The sequence below is a fragment of the Petaurus breviceps genome, unplaced genomic scaffold (assembly GCF_028583685.1).
Source record: "Petaurus breviceps papuanus isolate PSGF00001 unplaced genomic scaffold, PetGlider_PUasm1.0 90594, whole genome shotgun sequence".
NCBI classification, from domain to species: domain Eukaryota; kingdom Metazoa; phylum Chordata; class Mammalia; order Diprotodontia; family Petauridae; genus Petaurus; species Petaurus breviceps.
Window position 1 is genome coordinate 3,037,797 of NW_027187281.1, and position 24,745 is coordinate 3,062,541.

Genomic DNA, 24,745 nt, shown 5'->3' on the forward strand with positions numbered 1-24,745 from the left:
AAGACTTCTGGGGCTTCCACATTTAGGGTCTGGGACAGGAAAGAGGATCCAGCACCTAAGACAGAGGAGTAATCAGAGAAGAATTCCTTGCTTATCAGGGAACCCAAAGGAGGCCACTGGTATCAAAAATGCAGGAGTCCAGAATGACTGAAAAAGTTTCTGGATTTGGCAGCAAAAAAAATCATGAAGGGCTTTCTTCAGTTGTTTCAAAAAAGTTGCTGTGTATGAAGCCATATTAAAGGACAAAAGGCTTCAGTTAGTAATAGATAGAGATAGCAAGTACCAACTATTATTTCCAAAAGACTGGCAGTAAAGAGGAGACAGAAAAGAAGACATGGGATAAGGCTGAAGGGAATGTTTTTTGAGGATAATGAACAAGACCACACAAGAACACGATATCTAGAAACATGTTTGTCTTTGAAAATCTCACTGTAGTATAACAATATGAAAGTAACTTGGTGGAATGTAAACTCCTTGAAGAATGAACAATTTCAATTTCTTCCTGGTATCCCCAGTGCCTAAATGCTTTGCTGAATTAGAATTAATTGTATATTTTATTATATGAAGTACAAACGACCAGTCTAGCAGTCCTCAAGACTAATCCTCTCATTTTTCATGCAGAAATTGTGTACCCAAGGTCAGAGACAGTGGTAAAAATGGGATTTGAACTCAGGTCCTTTGAATTCAAATATGCATAGTCAATTTTCATTTTTAATCTGTATTAGTCACATTTTTGTATCTCCTTGAGTAGAAAGATGCTTTTGTCAGCATCCTCACACTGCTGAGTTCAAAAGTACTAGTAATAATGAAAATAATTACGATAGCTGATAGCACTTTCAGCACTACAAAGTGCTTTATATATCATACTCAGTATACACTTGGTAATGGATTGATGTGGTAGTTACATGTATAACACAATAATTTCCAATAAAAAAATGGCATGGGTATTTAGGAGGATTTTTTTTTAAAGGAGCGTGTTAACTTTCAAGTATATACTTACCTAGATCTCCATATACCTGTGAAGGATGATACTGTGGTATATACTGTGTTGCCATATCTCCAGTTCCTGTTACTGGTGAGTATATATGACGAGGTGGAGGAGGCATCATAGCTGGAAGAGGAATGAAGCCAGGAAGAGGAGGATGGGGAGGTCTATGTATCACTGCATGACCACCAGGGTGAAACTCTGGTGCCTGGGGAACCACAACAACTCTTCGAACACCATTGTCTTCAATAACCTGTTAAGTCCCAGGAAAAGAAGAGGGATGAGGATTAGGCTAAAATTTATTCCTCAAGACTTGAACAGGTGCTTTAAAAGTATGCTGTCACAGAAAATAAGAATTACTGAAGAGCTAAAGATTAAAGAAAAATTTCCACCATATTATAAAAATAATTTATTAAATACCTGCTTTATATACCATGTAGTGATTTCAAGATGCAACCATCAACAGATATTAATTAAAGCCAAGGCACTATACTAGGTGCTAAGGGTAAAAAGACAAAAGTGAGTCAGTTCCACCTGTACAGGAACTTCTATGTTTACTGGATATAAACACAGAAGACTTGTATGTATAAGGAAATTTCTAGAGAGAAGAAAGTTTGGGGCTGGGGAGAGAGAATCAGAAAAGTCTCACTCAGGAAATGGTTCCTAAAAGGAGTTTCAAAGGAAGTTAAGGGTTGTAGAAGGCAATGGTGAGAACGCAGAGCATTCCAGCTGTGACCTGAAAGACATGGAATGTCGGACAGCTTGACTGGAGGTAGAATGTGGGATCAGCCTGGAAAGATAGGCTGGAACCAAACGAAGAAGGTTTTTTTTGTTTGTTTGTTTTGCTTTGTGGAGGGGGAAGGCAGAGCAATTGGGGTTAAGTGACTTGCCCAAGGTCACACTGGTTTTTTGTGTTAAGTGTCTGAGGCCGGATTTGAACTCAGGTCCTCCTGATTCCAGGACCCACGCTCTCTATTCACTGCGCCACCTAGCTGCCCTCTATGAAGAGTTTTAAATGACAAAGAATTTTTATTTGATTCCAGTGGCAACGGGAAGCCACTGGACCTCTATCAATAGCTAGGAAACAGGGTCAGACAAGTTCCATACACTTATGAAAGGATAATCTTTTTAAATCATAAAGTTATTAAATAAAAAGATAACAAGCATCTCGTGGTCTAAGAACCTATAGGTCAAAAAAATCAACTCACAAAGGAAAAGATGGTATTACAGCAAGGAGAAAAATGAGCAAACTATCTAAAGTGATGGCCAGGGCTGTGCCAGGAGCTCACCTAACTATCAATTCTGGGTGGCTTCATTTAAAATACTGTCCCTTGCAAAGGGACTGTGGCGCGGAGTTAGAAGATTGGATCAGAATTTAGAAGACTTTGCCTTGATGCTGTCATTAACTAGTAATGAAACTCTGGGCAAGTCACTTCATTTCCCTGTTTCAGTTCTTCAAATATAAAATGAAAACAAGGACCAAATAATTTCTAAGAGCCCTCCTAATGCGGACATTTTATTATTCTACAAATGAGCCCTCTAATTTTTAAATTTAGATTCCCAGATAATATAGAATTTCTTTTATGCATCTGTAAGAAAAAATTATCAACATGTTTAATTACTTTTTTCTCTCCAAAGGCTCTAGGTAAAATTAGCAGCACACTAAGTGAACTGTTTTGGGGGGGGATGGGCCTTACTTTTGACTTGTTTCAGAAAGTTGAAGCTGGACATATGACCTCTAGAAAAATGAGCTGTTATATAAATTAGCAATACCCATTTATATGCACTTCACATAAATGCAAAGATGGAGAGTCAGCTCTCTAGAACTCTAACTCTTCCTTGTTAATTTTCTTCTCTCTAATACTATGTGCCTGGACTGCTAACCTTGGGGCACACAGTCAAAGCCATTTCTCTGCCATGTCCCTTATACTTGACCTTCTGAAGCAGCTTCCTACTGCACTATGGAACAGATTCAAGATCTCTACTGCCTACTTCTTTTTGTGTTTTTGCCTTCTTTGATCCTCTCCTTTGCTCAAATACTCTTTTGTCTGGTCTTCCTATACCCAAAGTTCTGAGAGGGAGCATCTTTCCCTCTGTGTTCAAAGTTCTCTCCTCTCCCTCATTCAAAGTCTTTGAAATTTCAAATCTCCCATGAAACCTTCTGAAGCCAATTATAAGAAGTTTTAATGACTTTCTCTGTGCTCAATTTCAATGAGAAGAACTTCCATGGCTGTTCTCCATCCATATAACTTAAGTTACCTTTGCCTCTACTTCTTAAAATGTACCTGAGAAATATTTCTGCTGTACTTTTGTGATACTTTTATTTTGCTGATGTATATTGTCTTAGAGAAGAACTATTTTAAGTGAAGCCATAACCATCCTAGGCAAAATGAAAACAAGGTAGGAGGGGGCAAGGTAGGAGATGTGATGGTGACCTTTTTTTTTTTTTTTTTTGCTTTTTGGAGGGCAATCGGTGTTAAGTGACTTGCCCAAGGTCACATGGCTAGTTTTTGTGTGTGTGTGTGTGTGTGTGTGTGTTAAGTGTCTGAGGCCGGATCCGAACCCAGGTCCCTCCTGACTCCAGGGCCAGTGCTCTATTCACTGGTGACCTGTTCTAAAAAAAATTTTTTCCTCTGTTAAAAACACACCTAAATTCATTTATTTTACATGCATTTATAATCTGTCTCTCCTACTATCTCCTCACTTCCAAATGAATGACAAAAACAGTGAAAAAAAAAGCCTCCATAATAAGCACATATAGCCCATCAAAAACAAGTTTCCATAAGGCATAAAGTTTCTTGGCTAAAAATCATAACTGTGAAATTATTTTCCATGCTTCTGCATGGTATTCAATCAAAATTTACCTTGAATCTAAATTTTGAGGTGAATTTTTTAGGAAGCATGAACTTCTTGGAGATTATTGATATACACTGTAGTATCAGGACTATAACAACAAAAATAGTTTCCTTCCAATGAATTCATTTCTCTCAGTTGAAATATAAACATGATTAAGTAGCAGAAAGTTGCTTCTTGCCAGCAAGTAAGATCAGATCAAGCTGCAAAGCATATGCCTAAGAAAAGCCTATTTGGGTGCAGAGAGTGAAGTGTTATTATTATTTTTTTGCAGGTGGGAAGGCAGGGCAATTGGGGTTAAGTGACTTGCCCAAGGTCACATGGCTAGTAAGTGTTAAGTGTCTGGGGTCAATTTTGAACTCAGGTCCTCCTGACTTCAGGGCTGGTGCTCTATTCACTGCACCATCTAGCCACCCTGAGCAAAGTGTTATTTACAGGCAAAGCCCACTAAGATGGTTTTCATAAGAATTCCAGTTTGGTAGCTAGACAAGATTTAAGATAAAAGTGTGACACACACAGTGACATTTTATAGCCTCTTCAGAGTGTGAGAGAAGTCCCATATATATCAAAATATTCATAGCAGTACCTTTTGTGGTGGCAAAGAAATATAAACACAATGGGTGCTCATTAATATGGGAATGGCTACAAAACTATAGAATAATAATATAGTGGATAGGTAGTTAGCAGTCATCTATTCAGTGCTTTGTATGGACCAGGTACTGTGCTATTACATGCTGTGCAGTAGAAAATGATGAATATGAGAAATTCAGAGAAACATGAGAGTATTTCTATGAATTAAGAAAGGCAGACTGAAATAAACAGAACCAGAAAGACAATATACTAAAATGAAAAGGAAGCCAAACCGAGTAACTGGAAAAACAACAACCGCCATGGTCCTGGAGATAGTTAATGAAACAAATATCCTTCTTTCCCACAGATGAGGAATGCTAACTTTTAGCGCCTAACTTTTCCTTTTGTTGTGGAGATGGTTGAAATTCCACAAACGACTGACAGAAAAACAAAAGGCTTCAAATAAAGTTTTTTCCCCTCCAAAAGCTCAAGTTCATACTATCCCAAAACTCCGGAGACAATCACTACCTACCTCTTGCTGGCTCCAGAATTTTATAATTTTCCTCAATGGTCATCCCACCTAGTGCCTCTAACTAAAATCTTTCACCTTCAAAGTCCCTTTCAAGATCAAAGACACAAAGGAGAAAAATAATCACTGAGCCAGTAATTATTAAATATCTGTTATATACCAGGCTAGACATTGTGTTAAGGATATAAAGATAAAAATGAGATAATTTCTCCTTTTAAAAAACTTATTTTCTACTAGGAGAAACAACTTGTAAACACAGAAGTAAACAAACACGGTAAAGTAGGGAGGGAAAAGGGGATCAGGAAAGATTTGATGTAGAAAAAAGTTGTTCTTGAGCTCATTTTCTTGAAAGAAAATAAGGATTTTAAAAGGTACAAGTTGGTAGTTAGGCACAATGGACAGGTTTAAAAGCAAAAAGACAGGTGATGGAATGTTGTCAGTTTATTTGGCTGTAACATATAATGCATGATGGGGACTGATAGGCATTAAGTTTGGAAAGATAAAAGACATTAGAGACAAGAGTGGAAACATGAGAGCTTTTTTAGAAGCATCCCTCTGGCACTCTGGAGGATGGACTAGAAAGGGAAAGATCTGAAGCATAGTGATTATTAGAAGGCTGTTGCAATAGTCCAGGCTAGAGATGATGAGGGCCAGAATTAGTAGTGTGAGAGCATCTATTTTTTTTCTCTTTTCCATCTACTCTGGTTTTTTTGCTACCAAAAAAAAGTATTGCAATGAATATTTTAGTGTAGATAGGACCTTTCTTTCTCTGACTTCCTGAGAGTTTATGCCTTCCAGTGGAATCTCTGTGTCACAAAGTATGGGCATTCTATCATCCTTTAATAAATCATAATTCAAAATGACTTTTCAGAATAGCTGGACCAAAAAATCACAACTACATACATTGTATTACTGTGCTTCTAATTCTACAGTCCCCAACACTATTTCCATCTTTAGTCATCTCTGCCAACTTTATGGATGTTAAGGGTTAACCTAGGAGTTGAAACCTTTCATTCTTAGAAACATCTTAATAAACTATATTTCCTACTCGAATAAATACAGCAAGAAAGCTAGTTCACTGGTTTACACAGAAAGAGCAGCTTGTTTTGGAATGATATGCAAGTTTACTAACTCAACAGGATCTAGGTTTAAAACTCCCCATCTTGCTGCCTCTCCAAACTGCCAATCATACTCAGAAGGCTTAGTGAAGTCGTTTTGAGTCATTAGCCCCAACCTGAAGCTGAGGACCCAGCAATAAGTGGCACTGAGGGGTAGAAAGGGATGGATGAGAGAAACGTAGAATCTTAGTAATTTTTACTTGTGCTCCAGGCTCAGACAATGAGTTGACCTTTCTCCAAGCCAACCACAATCCTACTGGTCTGCTTAATCCTGATTCTTTTCCAGTTTCCACTAAAGGCTTGCCTCTCTTTTTTTCTTTTCAATTTTTCTTTAAAAAATTTTAAACAGTGTTTTTTTCCCTAATTATGTATAAAGACAAATTTTTAATATTCATTAAAAAATTCTGAGTTCTAAATTTTCCTCCCTGTCTCTCTGCTGTCACCCTTAAGATGGTAAGTTATCTGATATTAGGTTATATATGTACAAGTGTGTAAACATATTTCCATATCAGTCCTGTTGTAAAAAAAAAAAAAGACAGAGACCAAAAGGGGGAAAAAACCATGGAAAAAATAAAGTGGAAATAGTATGCTTTAATCTGCATTCAGACTCCATTAGCTCTTTCTCTGGACGTGGATAGCATTTTTCTTCATGAGACCATTGAAATTCTCTTGGATCACTGTGTTGCTGAGAATAGCTAAGTCATTCATAGTTCTTCATCATACAATGTTGCTGTTACTGTGTACAATACTACTGATTCTGCTCACTTCACTTTGCATTAGTACATGCAAGTCTTTTTGGATTTTTCTGAGAGCAGCCTGCTTGTCATTTCTTACAGCAGTATGCCATTAAAATTATATACTACAACTTGTTCAGTCATTCCCTGATTGAGAGATATTCCCTCAATTTTCAATTCTTTGCCACCACAAAAAGAGCTACCATAAATACTTCTGCACAAGTAGGTCCTTCCCCCACTTTTAGCCTCCCCTTCCCTTTATTTATCTTTTGGGGATACAGGTCTAATAGTGCTATTGCTGGATCAAAGGATATGCATAGTTTGACTGCCCTTTGGGCATAGTTCCAAATTGATCTCCAGAAATGGCTGATCAGTTCACAACTCTATCAACAGAGCACTAGTGTCCCAATTTTCCCAAATACCCGCCAACATTTATGATTTCCTATTCTGTCACATTAGCCAATCTGATAGCTGTGAGGTAGCACCTCAGAATGATTTTAATTTGTATTTTTCTGATCAGCAGTGATCTAGACCATTTTTTCATATGACTATAGATAGTTTTGATTTCTTCATCTGAAAATCAGAGGCTTGTCTCTTTAAATCATTCCTACTCTCATCAATTTTCAACCTCTCCTTGTTAACTACCAATACATCCAAGTCCCTCTCATCCTTAAAAAAAAAACCAACAAAAACATCCCCCTAATACCTTAGTACCTTAATACCTTACCATTCCTTCAAACTGTTACACCTCTATATTTCCTCCTTTCAGTCAAGCTAGACAACTTACTATTTGTCAGATTTTTTGGTATAAGTTTGGACTAGATTCAAAGATCCCTTTTTATGAGATTATATAATGCTTCCATACCTTTGATGTCCTAGAAATAAAAGTACAAATTTTTACATAATAATTTCATTCTATTATCTAATTTTTAATTAATGTTTTATTGCTATCTTTTATATTTTCCTCACAGACATTTCTGGATGCACTGCCATGAAAACCAATGTTTTGTGCAATGTTTTGCATCTGCAGTCCTATCACTTCCCCAAAGAAAGGAGGGGGAGTGCCTTTACCCCTTCTGTTCCTTGAGGTGCCAAGATTGGTCATTATAATTACAAAGAATTTATTTTAGTATTCTTTTTGTTTACATGATTTTAAGACATTGTGAATACAGTTTTCTTAGTTCTTTTTACTTCTCACATTATCATTTACTTCTTACCAGTTCACACAAGTCTATCTATCCCAATTTCTCTGAATTCCTCATAAAACAATAATATTTCATGATATTTATATAGAACAACTTGTTCAATCAATGGGCATCCACTTTCTAATTTTATTTTTTGCAAATACAAAAATACTGCTATAAAAATTTTGGTATATAAGAAGACTCTTTCCTCTCTTTGTCCTTTTTGGGATATATGTCCAGCAGTGGGGTGTCTGGGGCAAAGAATATAAACAATATAATGATTATTCTTATATAATTTTAAATTGTTTTCCAGAATAGCTGGATCAATTAAGAGCTCCACTAATAGTTTATTAGTGTGCCTATCTTCCTGCAGCTCCACCCAAACGGTGAATTGACTTATTTCTATCTTTTGCAACCTTTGCCAATTTACTGGGAACAAAGTGAAACCATTTTCATTTTTCTTGCTATTGATAATTTGGGGCAATCTTCAAAATATGGATTCTTATGTTCAGAAAAGCAAATAGAGTATATATTAAAACAACTTAAGATAAACCAATTAATTAAATTATTAGTTAAGATTACTAATCAAATAGTAATAATCAGTTATATTTCTTTCCAAATAAATGTATCTGCCTTACCAGAGAAACACTATACTACTTCAAAATAAAAACAAACTTATTAGTGGATGAGAACAAATCAGTTATCTGACATAATAAGGAGTAAAAAAAAAAACCCAGCACTAAATTCCTTTTGATTTCAGAGTTTCACAAGAACATGATCATTCTTAGTAACCATATTTTAGCCTTTTCATAACAAAAAAGGCTAATTTATGAAAAAATCTTAATGTTTTAAAAACATATATCACATATTAGATAAGTGAACATTTAAAGACTATTCAGTTTTTCCTAAAATACATTAAGTAAATAAAAGTAAAAACCATCCAGCATGAAAATACTCTGAAATGGTTTCAGAAAGTCTAAAGATTCTTCTTTCCTGCAAGGTTTAGTAACTGAAATGCCTGGAGCCAAATGACTGGGAAACAAATGAATATTGGAGGTACAGTTTGCTCAAATATTATTGAGGATTATAACACAATATTTGAAAAACCAACATTCACATTCATCTTCTTCCCAAACTTTGAAATCAAACAAGTAATGTTTTCAGAGAGGAAAAACATATTTTAAAACAGGTGCATTTATAACAATGGGATAAGTTTTTATTAAAATAATATTTATTAAATGAGTGGAAAGGATTCAAAGTTCTAGCAACTATGTATTACCAAATATTATAAAACTACAGATTTAGAGTTGGAAGGAAACTTAGAGGTCAAGTGGACCAAAATGAGGTGCAAGGACAGTCAGTGACTTGCCCAATGTCATCCAGGTAATAGTTGGCATGATTTAGTACACTAACATCTTTTTCAATAGTCTCAAAGTTAAAGCAAAAGTTTTTTCATGACTATCATGCACATGTGTGTATCTATGTACAGAAATATCATGTCCATACCTGTGGGGCATATCCAGGAGGCACATAAATAGGAGGCACTGAACCATTTGGTGACATCATTGGAACCTGAGCAGGACCTAGATGGGTTATAAAAATAATATTTCAATGTAATACTTTTAAACAAACTGAAGTCTTAAATAGCTTAAAGTACATTCTGAATTAACACTAGCTATACCCAAATACACAAGAAAACATCTAACCAGTAGAAGTATAGCTAAAATTGCCATGAAAAGGGGTTAAAATAATTCTTATGCATAACTCATCACAGAAGTAACTCTGAAAAGTGATTATGCAGTGACTCCCCTTTCTCTGGAGGAAACTTTACTTTAACTGTCCAGGAAAATAGCTGTGGTATATAAAATGAGTTAGATGACAAAGATAAAGTTTGGCTTTTTTTAATACCAAGTCTTACCTAGAGATGTACTAAAGAAAAATAATCAAGCCAAATAATTATTTTATTTTAATTAACAATTGTATAGTGATTTCTAATTTCTGACACACTTCTTAAATATACTATCCCGATACAATCTCCATCCTGGATCACTGCTTTGTCATGAGGGAGGGCTTTGCATAGCTCAATGAAACTATGAGCTTATAATGGGCAGGGTAACCGAAGAAGGACAGTGACCTGTCTGACAAAAGGTGATTCACTGGAAAAGGAAATGGCAAACCACTCCATCATCTTTGCCAAGAAAACCCTACAGACAATATAGTAAAACGATAGATATCGGAAGATGAGCCTCTCAGGTCAGAAGATGTCTAATACACTTCTGGGAAAGAGTGGAGGACAACTGTAAGTAGCTCCGGTACTAATGAAGCAGCCGGACCAAAGCTAAAAGGAAGCTCAGCACTGTGCAACACTGCATAAGAATTTAAAAGGATGGGGATGGGTGAATTTAATTCAGGTGATCATTACATATACTACTGTGGGTAAGAATCCTCTGGAAGAAGTGGATTAGACCTCATAGTCAACAAAAGGATAAGAAAAGCAGTGCTGGAGTGTATTCTCAAAAACGACAGAATGATATGTTTAAACCCAAGGCAAATCATTTAGCATCACAAAAATATAAGTCTGTGATCCAACCATCAATGTCAAAGATACCAAAGTTGACCATTTCTATGGAAGACCTACAACATCTTCTAGAACTACAACATCTTCTAGAAACAATACCAAAAAAAGGATGTCACATTTATCATAGGGGATTGGAATGCTAAAGTAGGAAATCAAAATATAATTGGAATAAAATGAAGCACAATAGAGCTTAATAGGTTTTTTCAAGATGACTTGCTGGTAATAGCAAACACTCTTTTTCAACTACTGAAAAGGTGACTCTACACATGGACATCATCGGATGGCCAATACAGAAATCAGACTGATTATATACTTTGCACCCAGAGATGGGAGAAGTTCTCTACAGTCAGTTAAAACAAGGCCTTGAGCCAACTGGCTCAGATCATGAATGTCTTACAGTAAAATTCAGACTTAAACTGAAGAAAGAAGTGAAAACCAACAGACTACACTAGCATGGCCTAAGTAATATCCCTTATGAATATGAAGTAGAAATGATAAATAGATTCATAGGTTAGATCTGGTAGATAAGAGTGACTGAAGAACTATGGACAGAGGTTTGCAATATTGTACTGGAGGCAGCAACAAAAAAACATTCCAAAGAAAAAGAAAGGGCAAGAAAGCAAAATGACTGTCTGATGAGGTTTTACAAATAGCTGAGGAAAGAAGGATGGAAAAGGAAAAATGGAAAGTTATAACTGACTGAATGCTGAATGGAAAGATATAACCAACTGAATGAATAGCTGAGGAAAGAGGATGGTAAAGGGAAAATGGAAAGAGATAACCAACTGAATGCAGAATTTCAGAGAATAGCAAGGATAAGATTTTCTTAAATGCAAAGAAACAGAAAAAAAATATAATGGGAAACTCAAGAGATCTCTTCAAGAAAATTAGAGTTACTGGGCGGCCAGGTGGCACAGTGAATAAAGCACTGGACCTAGAATCAGGAGGATCTGAGTTTAAATCTGGTCTCAGACACTTAACACTTACTAGCCATGTGACCTTGGGCAAGTCACTTAACCTCAACTGCCCTGCCTTTACCCCCTCAAAAAAGAAAAAAAGCAAGAAAATTAGAGCTATCAAGGGAAGGTTTCATGCAAAAATGGGCAAGTTAAAGTACAAAATGGTAGGCACTTAACAGAAGCAGGAAAGATTAAGAAAAGGTGGCCAGAATATACAAAAGGATTATACAAGAAATAATTAACATCACTGATAACCATAATGATGTGGTTACTGACATCTTGGAGAATGAATTCAATTAGGCCTTAGGAAGCATTGTTGACAGTAAGGCTAGTGAAGATAATGGAATTCGAGTTGATCTGTTTAAAATCCTACAAAATGATGCTGTTAAAGTGCTGCACTTAATACTCCAGCACATTTGGAAAATACAACAGTGGCCACCGGAATGGAAAAGATCAGTTTACATCCCAATCCTAAAGAAGGGCAATGCCAAGGGATATTCAAATTATCAAACTCATTTCACAGGCCAGCAAATTTATAGTTAAGCTTCTTCTGCAAGGAAGGCTTCAGCAACATGTGAATAAAGAATTATCAGAAAAGCAGGCTGTTTTTCAAAGAAGCACAGGGACTAGAGACCAAATTGGCAATATTTGCTAGATTATGGCGAAAGCAAGGGACTTCAAGAAAAACATCTACTTCAGCTTCATCAATTACATTAAAGTCTTTTGACCATGTGGATCACCACAGTATGTGGCAAGTCCTCAAAGAGATAGGAGTACCAGATTATGTTATTTTTTTTCTCCTGAGGAATTTGTATGTGGGCTAATAGGAACAGTTAGCACTGAACATGGAACAATTGACCGGTTTAAGATCATCACCTTATTTAACTTATATAAAGAGTACATCATAAGAAATGCCAGGCTGGATGAATCAAAAGCTGGAATAAAGGTTGCCAGGAGAAATAGCAACAATCTTATATATGTAGATGATACCATTCTGATGGCAGAAATCTAAAAGGAATTAAGAAGCCTTTTGAAGAGGGTGGAAGAGGAGAGTGTAAAAACTGGATTGAAGCTTAACACAAAAAAACAAAAAACTAAGATCTTGGCAACTTGGTCTCATCACTTGCTGGTAAACTAAAGGAGAAAAAGTGAAAGGAATGTCAGATTTTATATTTTTGGCCTCAAAGATCACTGCAGATGGTGACTGCAACCATGAAAATAAAAGACACCTGCTCCCTGGAAGTAAAGTTACAGCAAATCTGGACAACACACTAAAAAGCAAAGACATTACCTTGCCAACAAAAGTCTGTATTAAAGCTATGGTTTTTTTCCAAAGCAATGTAGGGCTGTGAGTGTTGGACTATAAGGAAAGCTAAGCACTGCAGAATCAACGCTTTAGAATTGTGGTGCTGGAGAAGACTTTTAACAGTCCTTTAGGCAGCAAGGAGGTCAAATCAGTCAATATTTAAAGAAATTAATTCAGGATATTTCCTGGAAACTCAAATACTGAAGCTGAAATATTTTGGACTCACCTGAAAAGACCCTGATGTTGGCAAAGATAGAAGGCAAAAGGAAAAGGGGATAGCAGAGGATGAAATAGATAGGCATGGAAATAACAAACATGAAATGAAGCTGCAGAGATTCTGAGAGACAGTTGAGGGCACAAGGGCCTGGTGTGTTATGACCCATGGGGTCACAAAGAGTTGGACATGACTGAAAGACTGAACAACAATTGGCACAATCTCTAGAGTCTCTCAAGAAATAAATTAGTCAGTTTCTTAAATTTCAACTAATTTGAACAACATCTGGAAAACTTTTTCAACTTTAAATTTACTTGAACTGTTTATTATGAATTTAAACATCAGATAAAATAAGCATTTCCAAATAAAGAGCTGAATAGAAAAAGAGGGCTGTTGATGAAAATACAAATCATTATCACAGTTTGCTTTTCCTTTTAAGTATATTTTAGATTCAAAAAGTGACTTTTAAAACTGCTGTTTGCCCATGTTTATTCTTGCTTCCCCTCCCCCATTTTCCTCTGTGCATTAAAGAAAAAAATAAACCAATGACTCTCTACATCTCAATTTTTTTTGGTTTTGCTTTGTTTTGTCAACTCCCCTTTTCCTTTCCTGTCAATTGAAGGGAAAAATTCACAATTCTTTAAAATACATTATTGTATCAATATTCGTTAGGGAAAGTGGTTTATGGTTTTCTTTCTCTTTCCTTGGTTTATGTATCAAAACCATAACTTTATTATAATCTGGAAGGATTTTTCTTTTTCTATTTTTGCCAATAACTTATGTAATGATGGAATTATGTGAATATCTGACATAACTCATCTATAATCTACCTGGTTCTTGAGTGTTTTTCTTTGAGATCTGAATTATGTCTTATTCAATTTCTTTTTCTAACATTAGGGTTGTTTTAAATTCTCTATTATGCTAATCTTTGTGTTTTATATTTTTGCAAATACTGCATTTAAGTTTTACTGCTATATAACTGGGCAAAATAATTTATTCTAATTTTCTTCACTTCATTTGCAAATTTCTTTTTCATATTAGAAACAAGACATCATTCACTGATCTGCTCTTTCTTTTATTAATGAATGCATTTCATAATAATACTAATACTCAGCATTTACAAGTGCTTTACAGTTTGCAAAGCACTTTAGGACCTGTCCCTTTTTAGAATATTTTATTTTTCCCAATTACATGTAAAGGCAATTTTAAACATCCATTTAAAAAAATTCTGAATTCTAAATTCTTACCCTGCCTGTTTTCTGAACTGACGAGCAATTTGACATAAGCAATACATGTGCAATCACGTAAAACATATTTCTGTATTAGTATGATTTGTTCTTTAAAACCCATGAGCTCATTATGATTAGTGTTCAATTAAATTGTAATCTTTTCTTTAAAAGCCTCTTGCTAAATATAATTTTTACTGAAATGTGTTCAGTAAAGGATGTGTCTAATATTTCTGCATGTCAGATTTTTATTTGGTCCCCAAATACTGTATATTTTTGTAGAAGTAGCATACGCAGCTAAGAAACATGTAAACTCCTTCTTTTCCTATTTAATAATCACCAAAGATCTATTATCTCTAACTTTTCTCAAGTTCTCTCTAGTGCCTTAATTTCTTTTTGGTTTATCTCCTGGTTAGTTTGTCTAGGTCTGAAAGGTGTACATTGAGGTCCTCATTTTAATTCTATCTGAATTTTGTTTCAAGTGTGTTTCTTGAAAATAATATTTTAGATTCTGCTTTCTAACCCATTCTTCTCTTTCTTGAATCCTACTTGCATCCTATTCATACCCACAGTAATGACTGTTAATTGTGTACTTACCTTTATTCTGATCTCTTGTACATTTCTTTGCCCCTTAACTCCCTCTTTAAAAAAATTATGGCAGAGAAGTTTACTCATCAGTAATGACATACTATCAAAGTAGTCTGTTTCGGTTTCATTACCTTTCTTTTGCCCTTTGTACAGTAACAAAGTTTCTTTTTCTTTACCTTTAAACCCCACAATCATTCTACACTTTCTGATGTTAGAGTTTTTATTTAAGACTACTCTGTCTCCTTTCCTGTATCTCCTCTTAATCTCTTTCTCTTCCTATTACCTTATTGATTTTAAAGTATTTTCTATACCACAGGCTCTCTCTGTTCACTCTGTCTAGTTGAGACAAAAGTGAGTTTCAGCAAATATCCATTTTCTCACAGCTAGATGTCTAATACCCTTCTTATGAATCCTTATTATTTGAGACAGTAAGTCCCTTTCCCTTCTTCCTCCTTTTCTTCCCAGAATATTTTCTTTTCATCCTATTTTCTTCTCTAAAGACCATTAAAACAAAGCATAACCACCTTCATTTCCTCTGCCTTTTGAAATTTTCTCTATGATCTCAGACAATGGAGTTCTGAGAAGACATTTTCCATCATGATACAGTCTCTTTCCAATTGGTCAAATGTTTTTACCACTGTATGATTCTCTTGACTCCTGTGTTTACATTTTATTTTCTGGTCTTTGGAAGTCCTCTATTTCATTAAAGATCCATTTCTCCCTATAAGATTATACTCAGCTTAGCCAGGTAAGTTATTCTTGGTTATAAGGCTTCAGCTTTTGCCTTTTGGAATGTTGTATTCAAAGTATTCCAATCCTTAAAGTAGCCGCTGTCAAATTTTATATGATCTTGGTTGTTGCTCCTCAATAATAGAACTCTTCTTATTTGGCTACTTTCAGTACTTTTTTTTTTGTTATGAATTTTAATTAAATCATTACTGGACATTTTTATTTTGAGTTTTCAGGACGGGAACTTCAGTGGATGAATTTTTCACTTTGCTCTATAGTTTTAATAGATCTAGGAGTTTTTATGATTTCTTGAAATGAGGTATCCTGGTGGTTTTTTTGGTGGTTGGGGGAGGGGAGACAGGAGAGGGAGACTTTCAGGTAGTCCTCATATTGTCTTTGATAGCTTCCGGATCAGCTGCTTTTAAAGTTAGATACCTCATGTTTTCCTCTATTTTCTTCTACTTTTGTTGTTGTTTTCCCAAGCCACCGCTTTCTATTTGGCCCATTCTAATTTTCAGGGAGCCCAATTTCTTGGGTAAGGTTTATCACTATTTGTTCTGAGCAGTTATTTTTCTTTGTTTATACTAAAATTTTCTCTCAAACTATTACATTCAATTTCTTCTTCCTTAGCTATCATTTCCTTTAACATTATATTTGGGTTTTTTTTTTTCCATTCCCCCCCCCCAGGTACTCTGATAGTTCATTTGGATTCTTTGTACTAAGGCTCTCCTTTGGATTTTTTTGTTGAATTCTTTCTAGGTTCATCTATGAGGCTTCTCTGAATTCAAGGTATTTCTTCATTGTATTCAGCATTTTCTTCTGTTTACTCATATCTTCAGCACAAATTTCTGGATTGAGTGTTGTGTGTTTAGGTCAGACTGCTTCCTTCTATAGTGCTGGATGGTATGGGCAGGTCCTGTTTGATCTTGGTTGTGGTGGAAAAGTCCCAGCTCTGTCTTCTGTAGGAATCCCTGGGTTTTGGCTGAGTTTCCTGATAATTCAAACTTGGGCTTTTAGCCTTAGCTAATTTTCTGACTCCTCCTTGTACAGTGCTAAACCTGGAGTTAGCTCTGTTCCTTGCTGTAAGCCTGACGGGCCCTGACCAAATGTGGTTGACTGCTAGTATTAGAACTCCTTGTAAAATATGAGCCATTTCACCTCTGAAATCCTACTCTTGCCCTCTCTCCTGCTTGTGACTCCTCTATAACTTGGGCATGGTTTACTTGTATACTTGGCCTGTACAAGAACTGGTTTGGTTTTGTACCCTGTCTTGGTTCAGGCTGGGCTGCCTAAGTGTTTGTTTGGCCTTGTCTTGTGCAGGACAGACTGTGAGCTAAGTGCTGATTTTGTTCTATCTCCCCAGAACCTGGGGTTCAGCTATTGGTCTTGTCTCATCTCCTGCCATGAGAACTGTCTGCTTGTGTGCTTCTCCTTCCTTCTAATTCTGACTTGTCTCATAGCTTACATAGGATTCTAGTAGTATTTTTCTGCAGCCCAGGGCTGGAAGTATTATTATTTCCCTTTGGGTATCTTTATCACTGGTTTTCAGAGTTTTACTGGGGTATTTATTTGTGGGGCATCTAGGCTCCTCTAACTCCAAACATACTTCCACCACACCATAATTCTCTTTAAGTTTATACTAAAATTTACTCTCAAATTATTACATTCATTTAAAAAAGCATTATAAGGGTCTACTACGTATCAGGCACTGTGCAAGGTGCTGAGGATATAAAGATACAAAGGAAAAGCTCATCCTCTCAAGAAGCTCATAGTATATCATGGGGAATAATCTAGAGATTATTATAGTATAGATCAAGTCTCTAAAATCGGGTGGGAATTGAGTTTTAAGAAATTGTAAGGATTAAGAAAGGTCTTAAGTGGAAGGTGGCTTTTGACCTGAGCCTTGAGCAGAATTAGGGATTCCAAAAGATAGAGATGAGGAGGAAGAACACTCAGCTTAGGCAGAGACACTGAATGCAGTACTAGGAAGACAAGCAAGTAGGCTAGTTTTCACTGGGGAAGATAAGAAATAAAGATGACAAAGGGGTGAGAGAAGTTGATGAGATATTGCCCACAATATCTTTTTATAGGCTTTTTTAAAAAAAAGTATGACAAAGAAAGGAGAGATATAAGATGGTTTGAGGTAACAGCACAGTCTAGCTGAAGTTTTTTAAGGATGGAGGATATCTGGATATGTTTGTGAGCCATCAGGTAAGAAGCCAGTCAGCTAGTAAGCACTTATTAGCACATACTATGCACTAGGCACTTTCCTAAGCAGTGGGTATACAAAGAAAGGCAAAAGCCAGGCCTTGTTCTCAGGAAGCTCACAGCTTCCTGAAAGAGGGAGCTGAAGACTGCTAAGTAGGAGGTAAGAGGAGATAAGAGAGGATGGGATCAAGAGTAAAATTTGAGGGATTGGTTTTGGCAAGAAGAGAGAAACAAATGAAGAGAAAATGTGGAAAACAGAATTTAAGCTATAGAACTGAGGAGAAGAGGGAACTCACAACAGATAGCTTCAGGTTTCTTGGTAAATATGAGGCAAGGTCTTCTGTGAGAACTGTTCCACCACTGGTAGTGGTGGAAGGTAGTAGTGGAAACTGAGGACAGAAAAGTAGGTTTAGAGCACATACTGCATAGCTAAAACATATTACAATGATCTTTATTTTGTTCAAGTTAAAATAACGTTTTCTTTTTTAGGGGGCAATGAAGCAAAGTGAGGAACACAGCAGAAGTTTAATGAGAAAAAAATAAAGTGAGTTTCGCATACCAACGAAAATCAATCTGCGGAGAAGTTTGTTTTGAATGTCTGCTCTAGAAATGTTCCTGTTACTAGCAGTTGCTTAATTATCAGTTCCTATATTGGAACAACTGTGTTCTTAGTCTGGTAGGCAATTATGGGGGTGGGAGGGGACAGTAAGATTAAGTATTATTGGGAGATGGGAGATGAGATTAAATATTGAAAGCATGAGGTATTAGGAGTGGTCACACACTTCCCAGCTAGGCTTGATCAGAATATTAGTTGCTATTTACTGTAGATCTCGATCCCAAGCCCTAGTTCCAGGCACTACTACTCCCAAATACTCTTTAAAGACTGCAGATAAGGTCACCTTTGGAGACTAGGGACAGGTTAGATTTTTCTCTGTGGCTCTACCTTAAGGGTAAGAAATATACAGGGAAGGCATGGAGGTTGACTGATATATAGGTAGTCCAGTGGATAGAGCACCAGCCCTAGACTCAGGTGGACCCAAATTCAAATCTGGCCTCAGATACTTATCAGCTGTGTGACCCTGGACAAGTCACCTAATCCTGTTTGCCTCAGTTTCCTCATCTGTAAATGGAGCTGGAGAAGGAAATGGCAAAACCACTCTAGTGTCTTTGCCAAGAAAACCCCAAATGGGGTCACAGAGAGTCAGAAATGACTCAACAAAAACAATAAAATACAACATTTGAATACTTTGGGAGATGAAAAGATTCTGCCCTCAGTTTCACCAAAAAGAAATTGCCACTCAGGGTATCAGATTATTTTGTCTCTAAAAACATCTACTTTTAAGTCATTTTTGTTTTTATGAATTTCTTCCTTTTCGTGGATAGCTAAGACAACATATTGCCGCAACTAGTATTGTGGAATTTTGAAAATCACACATATGAAAACAATGAGGGTCCTCAATTACTTTTACTTCCTTTACTAACAAAAGGAGATTGACTCCAAAGTCCAGATCAAAATTACTTTTCATTTGAAAATGCATTTGAATTCATTTTTCATCTCACAAAAAAAGGCTCATTCTACTCTTATACAGTCATTTTAAGATTTACAAAATTCTTTCTTGACAACCACCCTGTGAAGTAGGTAATATAACCCAAATTTTATAGAAAAGTACACCGATTTTGTCCATAATCACATAACTGGCAAATGTTAGAGGACCTGAGACTCGAACCTAGATTATCTGACTGTATTTTTATTTGTCCAGAGAAATATAAAGTATGTTTTAACAATTGTTAACTAGAAATCAAAACAACGCTACTTCTATATCAATGCTGATTGTTCCTATTTAATTGATATGATTAAAATGACAATAAGTCTTCAAAAGGCGGCTATATTACATTTTGTAAATGACATCTGACAATATATTGTACTTCTGATGAAATCTGTTTGTAAGCACAGACTGAATCATTGATTGGCATATCTTAAAAATGGTTCTTTCAAAGTGAGAATAATCTCATTTTTGATCTCCGCTGGGGCCACAAGTCAATTCAAAATCAAGATTTAACTCAAGTAACTGGCTCAGTTATAATATTAAATTATAATTAATATACATTACATATATTAATTATAATATAAGCTATTAACTTTTTTCCATATGGTAACTCTACCACCCTACTCTTAATGACTTGTGACCTACAGACACAAAAAAGTAGGTTTTGAGAAAAAGTTTTACTCAGATTCCCTGACCCCAAATAACTAACTACAGCTAATATTTAAAATATTAATCTGTAATAACATATTTAACACATCATACAAAAAAACAACCAGTATACAAAATAACTTTAAAAGTTACTTTGTGGCAGTAGATCTGTGTGCAAAGAAAAAAAGGAATTTAATTTGGGGGGGGGGGGATTACCTTTGTTTAAACAGTGAGATACACACACACACCTTTACAAACCTTAAAGTACTATATAAATGTTAGCCATTGTAATTTTCTGACTTAAGTAGAAATTAAAAGTGCAAAACAAAAACAACCCTGTCCCATATGGAGAAAATTCAAAATCTGCCCAAAATATAAAAACTATAAATAGAACACACCTGTTCTAAAAATAAATTTAAAATTCTAAAAATTTTGCTTAGCAGCTTTTAAAATTATTTGATTAAAACAAAACAGATCTGAAATCATACAACTGTCAGTTATTTTGGGAAGTTAATTTAAAATCCTACCTGTAAACAGCACTCTATCACATAGGAAAAACATTTTTCAATTGAATTTGGCATTTAAAACAATAAAATACCTTAAAAGCACCACAAAAGGCTTAAATCATAAAATGCTTTTCATTAAGATTATTTTAAAACACCTAACCTCTGCTTTTCTTATTTAAACATTTTAAGAATGCTACATAAAACAATGAATTTCTAGAATTTTAAGTGCCTAACATGCAATGGACTGCTGAAGTTCCACATAAAGCAGGTTTTCATAATGGCCTCCAGAATAACCTCAATCACATTTCCCTGTTACAGTTAAAATATCCCCAAACCGAAATACAAAAAACCAAAAAACTCAGAACATCCACATGCAGTACAAAAGTAAGTAGTGGAAAAAGTATTCTGTGGAATGTGAAACCCTTCGAATTATATAATTCTAGCAATTTTAACCACATGGTAGTTAGTACATTTTCATTGCTATATCTGGCACAAATTCAAGAACACAATGCTTTTAGATTAATACAGTGCTTTCTATGTTTTTAAATAAAAACAGAATGTTCTCAAAACAGTTAGCAAATCTTACCACTCATTTTGTTTTTACAGTAGCGGCAGAGGACAAGAGAATCCAACAAGACAACGTTGTACACGTTATCTGCTTTAATTGGAGGATCGTTGTTTTTTTGCAAAGCTGGAGAAGGAAAAGCTCCTTTGACCGAGTCACATGATGCTATCATGTGACCTACAGTGAAAACGACAGAGGTAAAAAAAAGAAAGCCTTCCTGTTCACATCAGCTTCCTTTACTAAGCCCCACAGAAAAGTAATGTCTTCAGGCAGTGCACTGTAGTTTACTTTGATCAAATTCTACCTTTAAATAATGCCTTATGAATAAACTCAAAAGCCTGTAAAATTAAATAAATAGTTGAAAAAACGAAAAAAGTTTCTTTTCAATTACTTTCCTATGGCATTTCTCAGTAGCTATCTTCTATAACATGCACTGTTTCATTTGGTTAACATACTTTTCACTTAAAAACCTGTGCTATTCACTTAGCATTTTTGTTCTGATAAATACTGCAGTTTAAAAAAAGATAAAAGCTACTTTTTAATGGGCTATTTTTAGCCTTTAAATATTGTTTCGAACTAATGGCTTAATGAATGCACAGAACACATAAAACACAGAAATGTACATTCCACACAGGAATAAATATTTTAAAGCGGCATGTCACATTTAGTGTATCTTATACTAATAATAAATACTATTCTAACACTTTTTGTGGTTCAGTTTTCTACTACCACCACCTTTTCACATAGACTTTCTCATTTGTTATATGTTTGGTTTAAAAAAAATTTCTGTTCTAGTACTCTAGAAACATAGTTTCCTCTAAATCTCTTTATATGTGTGGGATCCTATTGTTTTGAGTCACAAGGCCCTTATCTATTTTCTCTTTTCTTCCTCTTTGCTGTGCACCATAAGGATTCAGAGTTATCTTCAACAAAGGGACACTTAAAATCATTTGGCAGGTCAAGCAATTTCTTATATAGAGAAAACTGGGTTCAAAAAGGTCAGTTTCACTGGCTTTTGCAGGGGAATTTAGGCACTATGGTGTCTGAAACAAAAGGTAGATACAATGGGGGTGATAATCCATCAAACGATAAACACTTAATGTCTGCTGTACATTAATTTTTTTTAAAATCATTCATTAGGGGCCTATTATATGCAAACAACTGAGTCAGACACAGTGAGGAATACAGAGAAATAAAACATGGAAGGAGTTTAGTGACCTTTTTTTTTTTGGCAAAGAGGAAGAGGAGTTAAGAGTGTAAAGAGAAATGGTTAAGTTAGTGATTTTTTTTTACCTCTTCAATATATATTAAAGTGATAAACAAAAGATTATATATGTATATTTATAATATTTTCTTCTGAAATCTACTGCTCTTATTTAAAAATTAAAGGATTAGTAGCAAAAGTGAGGTATGAGATAGTTGGTGAATTTCAGTTTTTCCTCCTGTATTAGCAAAGATTAGAAAAATTCTGTATTTTTATATATCTCATATTTTAAAAATACATATTCATATTTAATATTTAGATGTCTCCAGAATAAGCACAATACAAATAAAGTTTAAAAAAAACTTACATAGAATAACTTAATAGGGTGAATTTGATCTCATAGTTTTTCTTCTTTACACTGAACTGCTTACTGAATGAAGACTTTGAAACACGAGACATATTTGATCAGTTATCTCTTTCTATTAAAGGATATTTTCCCATCATGTTTGCATTCTGGTTAGAAAGATGCAGAGTCTATGATATTAATGTATATGGATACTGCAGGTCATGAACACTGCTATTTTTAGTAGAACAATGATGAATCATTCTTGCTTTGTTATCCTGGTAGGAAATAGTACTTGGGATTCACTGCAGCATTTTAGGTTAATTATGTCTTTATAATTGAACACCCACACTTTGACATCACACTGGCAAATGATATGAATCAAAGACGTAAGCCCCAGTAGATGAAAAATAAAGGCCACAGTAGCAGAAACAAGAGTACCAACTGATGCAGTAACACATTCACCTAACATGGACACATTACAGGAAATAAACAATCTTCAGATTTAAGACTTGCAGAATTTTATTTTAGGCTTAAGCACATAAGAAAATAACAAAAGCCTATATTTTTAAAAAGTGGTCTGAGTGATTTTTTTTCAAGACAACCATCTATTAATAATACTAGAAAGTTCTACAAATGAAGGATAATCAATTAGCATAAAAGAAAAAACAAAACAAACCCCCCCAAAAACCCAACCATACATCAAGAAAACGTAGCATAAATAGCTTATATATGAAATAAAGGGTTTGGCCTAGATAATCTTTTAGACCCTTCTAGCTAAATGCCACAATCCTATAATAAAATATAATGACAATAAAGAAATTGCTACAAAAAAAATTTCATGTTCATTTTGTATCAAGAAAGGCAAAAGGGGAATTTGGTTTTAAAGGTTATCATGAAAATAAAAATATTTTATTTATTTATTATATTATCTACTGCAAAATGGATGCAGAAGGACACAACTATTTTCAAAATACATGTGGCAATGGAATTCATCCCTGATGTACCAATAAAGTGATATATCCTTCTCTTTCATTGTTTGTTTTTTTGTTTTTGCTTTTTGGAGGGGGGAAGGCAGGGCAACTGGGGTTAAGTGACTCGCCCAATGTCACACAGCTAGTAAGTGTGTCAAGTGTCTGAGTCCGGATTTGAACTCAGGTCCTCCTGACTCCAGGGCCAGTGCTCTATTCACTGTGCCACCTAGCTGCCACCTTCTCTTTCATTCTTCAGCAACACTTCTGGTATTTTCCTTAAAATCTAGAATTTACCTGAAAGAGCACAGATGCAGAGCACATGGTTTATTAGGACTAGAAATATTGCCCAGGACCCTTTGAAACTTTAGTAACTTCTAATTGTCATAGATCTAATCTTTCTGGGATACTATAACTAACAGCATCACACTGCCCCTAGCTAGTATTCACCTTAGTAATGTTCTCTGGGTTATTGTAATTAGGTCTTGTTGAATTGTGTGTTGTTGCTTTAACAAAGGAACCAAAGACTCTCTTTCACTTCATGTTGAAAGAAATGATTTGAAAAAAAGAATGAAACTAGTTAGAAAGACCCACATATAGTTACCAACACTAGTAGCTTGTAGAAAAGTGGTCTTCATATACAGGAATACCCAACATTATATAATAATAAATACTACATGAACTCTCTTAGAATGTTAGGGTCCTTTGTCTGACATACTAGCTTTTGTTCCCATACCATATAACAGAAACACTGCATTTTTCTACTTAGCTATGTTACTATGGAATTAAATATCTGTATATAATATTGTTTTGCCTAAAGTTACATAATCCTGGATCAAATGAATGACATTAAATAGAACACATGTTTTTCATACAACAGAAACCAGTTATAATCACAAAGAAAAACAGTCACAGGTACATCATTTGAATAATTTTTTTAGACATTTGATTATACTCAATTTTCCACAGACAGATGACTGGGTCTAATTTGCCCCTAATTTATTTTTCCAGTCATTTGTCATGATTAAAGAATATATTAATAAATTTAAATCTGATGATATCTCATGATAGCAAAAACCATCCTTGTCTCTAGCGTATTTCAATAAGACATGTACATTAAGCAATCAAGAATCAATACAATCGGGGCGGCTAGGTGGCGCAGTGAGTAAAGCGCTGGCCC

At 35.1% G+C, this 24,745-nt stretch overlaps 1 protein-coding gene across 6 annotated transcripts in view; it reads right to left on the bottom strand.

Moving 5' to 3' along the window:
• The window catches only part of FNDC3A (fibronectin type III domain containing 3A), a 189,631-nt gene that overhangs the window by 59,142 nt on the left and 105,744 nt on the right, over positions 1 to 24,745 (bottom strand). For 5 of the 6 annotated variants that reach the window (XM_069063638.1, XM_069063635.1, XM_069063636.1 and 2 more), the window contains 2 exons: positions 9,480 to 9,556; positions 1,001 to 1,238 (listed from right to left, as the gene is read on the bottom strand). In XM_069063638.1, the coding sequence (XP_068919739.1) occupies positions 1,001 to 1,238; positions 9,480 to 9,556 (315 nt within the window). Of the gene's footprint in view, positions 1 to 1,000; positions 1,239 to 9,479; positions 9,557 to 21,068; positions 21,235 to 24,745 lie in introns of those variants that run through there. The other variant, XM_069063639.1, reaches the window with a different exon arrangement.